This window comes from Ruditapes philippinarum, unplaced genomic scaffold, assembly GCF_026571515.1.
Source record: "Ruditapes philippinarum isolate M1 unplaced genomic scaffold, ASM2657151v2 ctg2105_1_1_1_1, whole genome shotgun sequence".
Lineage (NCBI taxonomy): Eukaryota > Metazoa > Mollusca > Bivalvia > Venerida > Veneridae > Ruditapes > Ruditapes philippinarum.
Genome location: NW_026866582.1, coordinates 108,008 through 111,886, shown reverse-complemented (window position 1 = coordinate 111,886; position 3,879 = coordinate 108,008). Strand labels below are relative to the sequence as shown.

Genomic DNA, 3,879 nt, shown 5'->3' with positions numbered 1-3,879 from the left:
GTACATAACATAAAGTTTGAATGTTTAAGAAGGTACCTGCTTTGACGGGTACCTGAAATAATGCATGATATGGCACCTTGGATCATCATTTACAAGTAAAATCAAAATGTCGCCATATTACCTTAGTAGTAATAGTGTAACTTAAAACCCTACTCACTGTGTTGTGCATAAAAGTTAGATAAAATGTAATGGTAAAATTTTATATTTATTTGATGAGATTTTTATGGCTTTAAAAGTTTTATATTTGTTTTCAGGGGATTCCTACAAACTGGAGGATTTCTTCCATGGTTTTGGTCAGATACAACGCCTAGTGATGATGCTACAGGAGCCTGGTGTCATGGAAACCTTGATGGCATCTATCAACACTCCAAAAGTATGAAAACATTTTCATTTATTTTTTGACATGTGATTTATACCAATGCATGTATTAGTTTTTTTAGTAACACACAAAGCTATGGCGTTATTAATGAAAACGGCCAGTTCAATTGAATTGTGAAACACACATTTATGATGTTGATATATTGGACCATAAATGATTATTTTGTGAGAGAATTTTATATGTTGAGCTCTATTACTTCTAAAGGCGACATCTTCAGAAATTGCTGATGCTATAACTAATATAAATAAAAATTACTGCTCTGTGAACTTTTGAAATATAATTACATGTATTGTAAAATGTGTGTAAAATATAGCAAACTATCTTCTTTAATATATTTCCAGTTTACATCGCTGTTAGAGAACACAAATGCCACAGCTGTTCTTATAGATATCTGCGATTCAGATATCACAAAATATATGACAATTCCTCCAAGTGTAACTGCCAACATGAATGATGTCAAAGACAGATTCTGCGACACTGACTTTGAAATTCTGATGACAGAATTTGTAGATGCTTTCTTTATTCAAGATATACTTGACATGGTAAGATTAAATTGAACATCATAATTGTGTGATTTTATTTATATTAATATTTCATTTGTATTTCCTGATATATTCTTGTATAAAAAGAGAGGATATTTGTTTGTTTTTTTGTAAAAATGATAATAAATATTTCAGGAGAATATAAGAATTTCTCAAATATTTTCAAGAGCACAAAATATGTAAGAAAAGATAAAAAATAATTCTCATTTAAGAGATGAAATTCTTTTTCATATTTTACATTTTATACTTTAGTTTTCTATAGTTTTTGCATTGAAACTAGTCAGACATTACTAAACATGATGCCAAATGACATTAATTAATATGATGTTTCCTTAGATGTTATGATAAAAAGCCTGTATGCATTATTGTTTGCTTTTTCTTTCAATGTAAAGGATGGTAACTAATTAGTCCCCTACCGGTTTACCGGAGGGGACTTTAGGTTTACCCTCCGTCCGTCTGTCCGTCAGTCCGTCTGTCCGTCAGTCCGTCTGTCCGTCCGTCAGTCCGTCCGTCCACAAAACTGGATCCCGCGATAACGCAAAAAGTACTGAAAATATTTTAATGAAACTTGATATATGGATAGATGGCAGTATGGAGATTATGCACGTCTTTTTCTTTTCTTCCTATGTTGAAAATTCTGGTTGCTATGGCAACAAATAGACTGAAAATATGGCAAATTTTACACATAACCTGGATCCCGCGATAACGCAAAAAGTACTGAAAATATTTTTATGAAACTTGATATATGGATAGATGGCAGTATGTAGATTATGCACGTCTTTTTCTTTTCTTCCTATGTTGAAAATTCTGGTTGCTATGGCAACAAATAGACTGAAAATATGGCAAATTTTACACATAACCTGGATCCAGTGATAACACAAAAAGTACTGAAAATATGTTTATGAAACTTGACATATGGGTAGATGGCAGTATGGAAATTATGCACATCCTTTTTTTATCTTCCTATGTTGAAAATTCTGGTTGCTATGGCAACAAATAGACTGAATTTCAAGATTTCTGATTCTAGTTTTTAATTTTTTTCACTATAAGTTCTTTATTTCTTAAGATATTTTCTTCAAACTTTAAATATAAGTTGCTTGTCATCAACCACATCATATGTGACAAGGTTTACAACTCTAGCACAAAATTTATCAGAATTACCTCCCTTGAACTTAAAATTTTCATGAAAAAAACATTGTTTTTTTAATAACTTCTTTTTCTGAATGTATCTACCTCAAACTTCATATAAATGTTTCTTATTGTCACTCAACATTTGTGAGTGTTCAATACTCTAGCAAGACTATTTCCAGAATTATGCCCCTTTTGAACTCAGACTTTTTTTTGAGAAATTGGTAATTTTTACTCCAACTTCTTCAATCATGATAGGATTTTAAAAATGTTATATTTTGATAACAGGGATGTTTAAAAAATAACTTTAGAGTGTCCTTCAGTCCGTTTGTCTGTACATAAAAACTGTTTACTGTGATCACTTTTAAAGAACTTTTTCAACAAATTTACTTAAAATAGGAACCTAAGTGAATGGCCAATGGCCCTTCAGAATGTTGCTTGGGATCTTACCGGTAGGGGACTTATGGATTGCTTGCAATACTATGATAATTGCTTGTTTATTTTAGGTTTTACACAGTTTCAAACAGTGTGATATGACTTATATCTTAATGATATATTTAAGAAATAATATATCCCAAACTGTGATTTTATTGCTCAATAACATCACTGTTTGGATTCGGGGAATTATATCACGAGGGCGTAGCCCGAGTGATATAATGATGGGCATCCGAACGACAAACAGTGATGTTATCAAGCAATAAAATCACCGATTTGGATATATTATTTCGATTCTAACACAACATCAACAAATAAATGCTGCCGTACATAATAATTAGCTAAATTGCGCCTGATTTGTTTCCGTACTTATTTTCAGCGCGTCACATTTTTAGTGGTAACGTCACATGTATAATGATTACATCACATGTCTAAATATAGAAAGTCAAACAGTGATTTTATAGCATAATAACACACACTTTTGGTTCTTCTATGTTCAATAGGAAAAAATGTGGATCGTGTTAGAATTCATAGTTTACCGCATCAAAAAGCAAAAAAATAAGAAATGTACAGCTTGCATATTAGTCAAAGTAATATATTTTTAAAAAATGTACAATTTCTACATGACCAGATACTGGTACATATAGTAACTATGTACATGTATAGTTTCAAGTTGTTTTTTTTGTATTTAGGCTATGCACAAGACTCAGTGTCAATCAGTGTTGATTTTATAAATATCAATAAATTACCGAACCCTCCCACATGTATTTATCCTCATTGAGGATATCCTATTCAAAAAGTAAAATGATTTTGACTACTATCATAGTATGACCACTTCATCAACTTATATTTTACTGTTGTATATTACCACGTTTAGATGGAAACAAATACTACACTCAACTGGAGACTGATCACAGAACGTAACAGTCAGCTGACTGAGAAACTTGGTAAATGGTTGGAAAGTCCGCCAAATCTTGATGTGCCTTCACGATGGGAAAATTCGACATACTGGTTCCAACTTCTTGACCTCCTTAATGGAGAGCAGGCTGTTGAGACGAGTGATCCAACACTGGAAACATTGTTAAAGGGAATGGAGAACTTCCTCGGAAGTCAATATACCGATATTGTTAAATCAATGTAAGAACCATGATATATGTTTCATTAGATGTTTACAAAGTTATGTGACTAATATATTGCTCTTTTAATGTAACTGTTTATTTGGTTTATTTACGCTGGGGTCACTGGAATAATTACAATAAGGCTGAGCAGAAGATCTTACAATCTCTATCTTACAATCTATATATCATGTCAGGAATATATCTATCTATTCTTTTAAATGTATAAAATAACACATCTTGACACACAAAAATACTGCCAGAACATATTTAATTGTTT

The 3,879-nt window shown here is 31.6% G+C and overlaps 1 protein-coding gene across 1 annotated transcript; it reads left to right on the top strand.

The window, feature by feature from the left end:
- Positions 1-254: 254 nt before the first annotated feature.
- Positions 255-3,625, top strand: LOC132732977 (uncharacterized; the record flags this gene model as incomplete). Its single annotated transcript, XM_060719520.1, has 3 exons — positions 255-373; positions 721-921; positions 3,362-3,625. Coding segments are annotated over 3 exons (584 nt in total), but the record flags the coding sequence as incomplete, so codon positions are not given.
- Between the last annotated feature and the right edge of the window lie 254 nt (positions 3,626-3,879).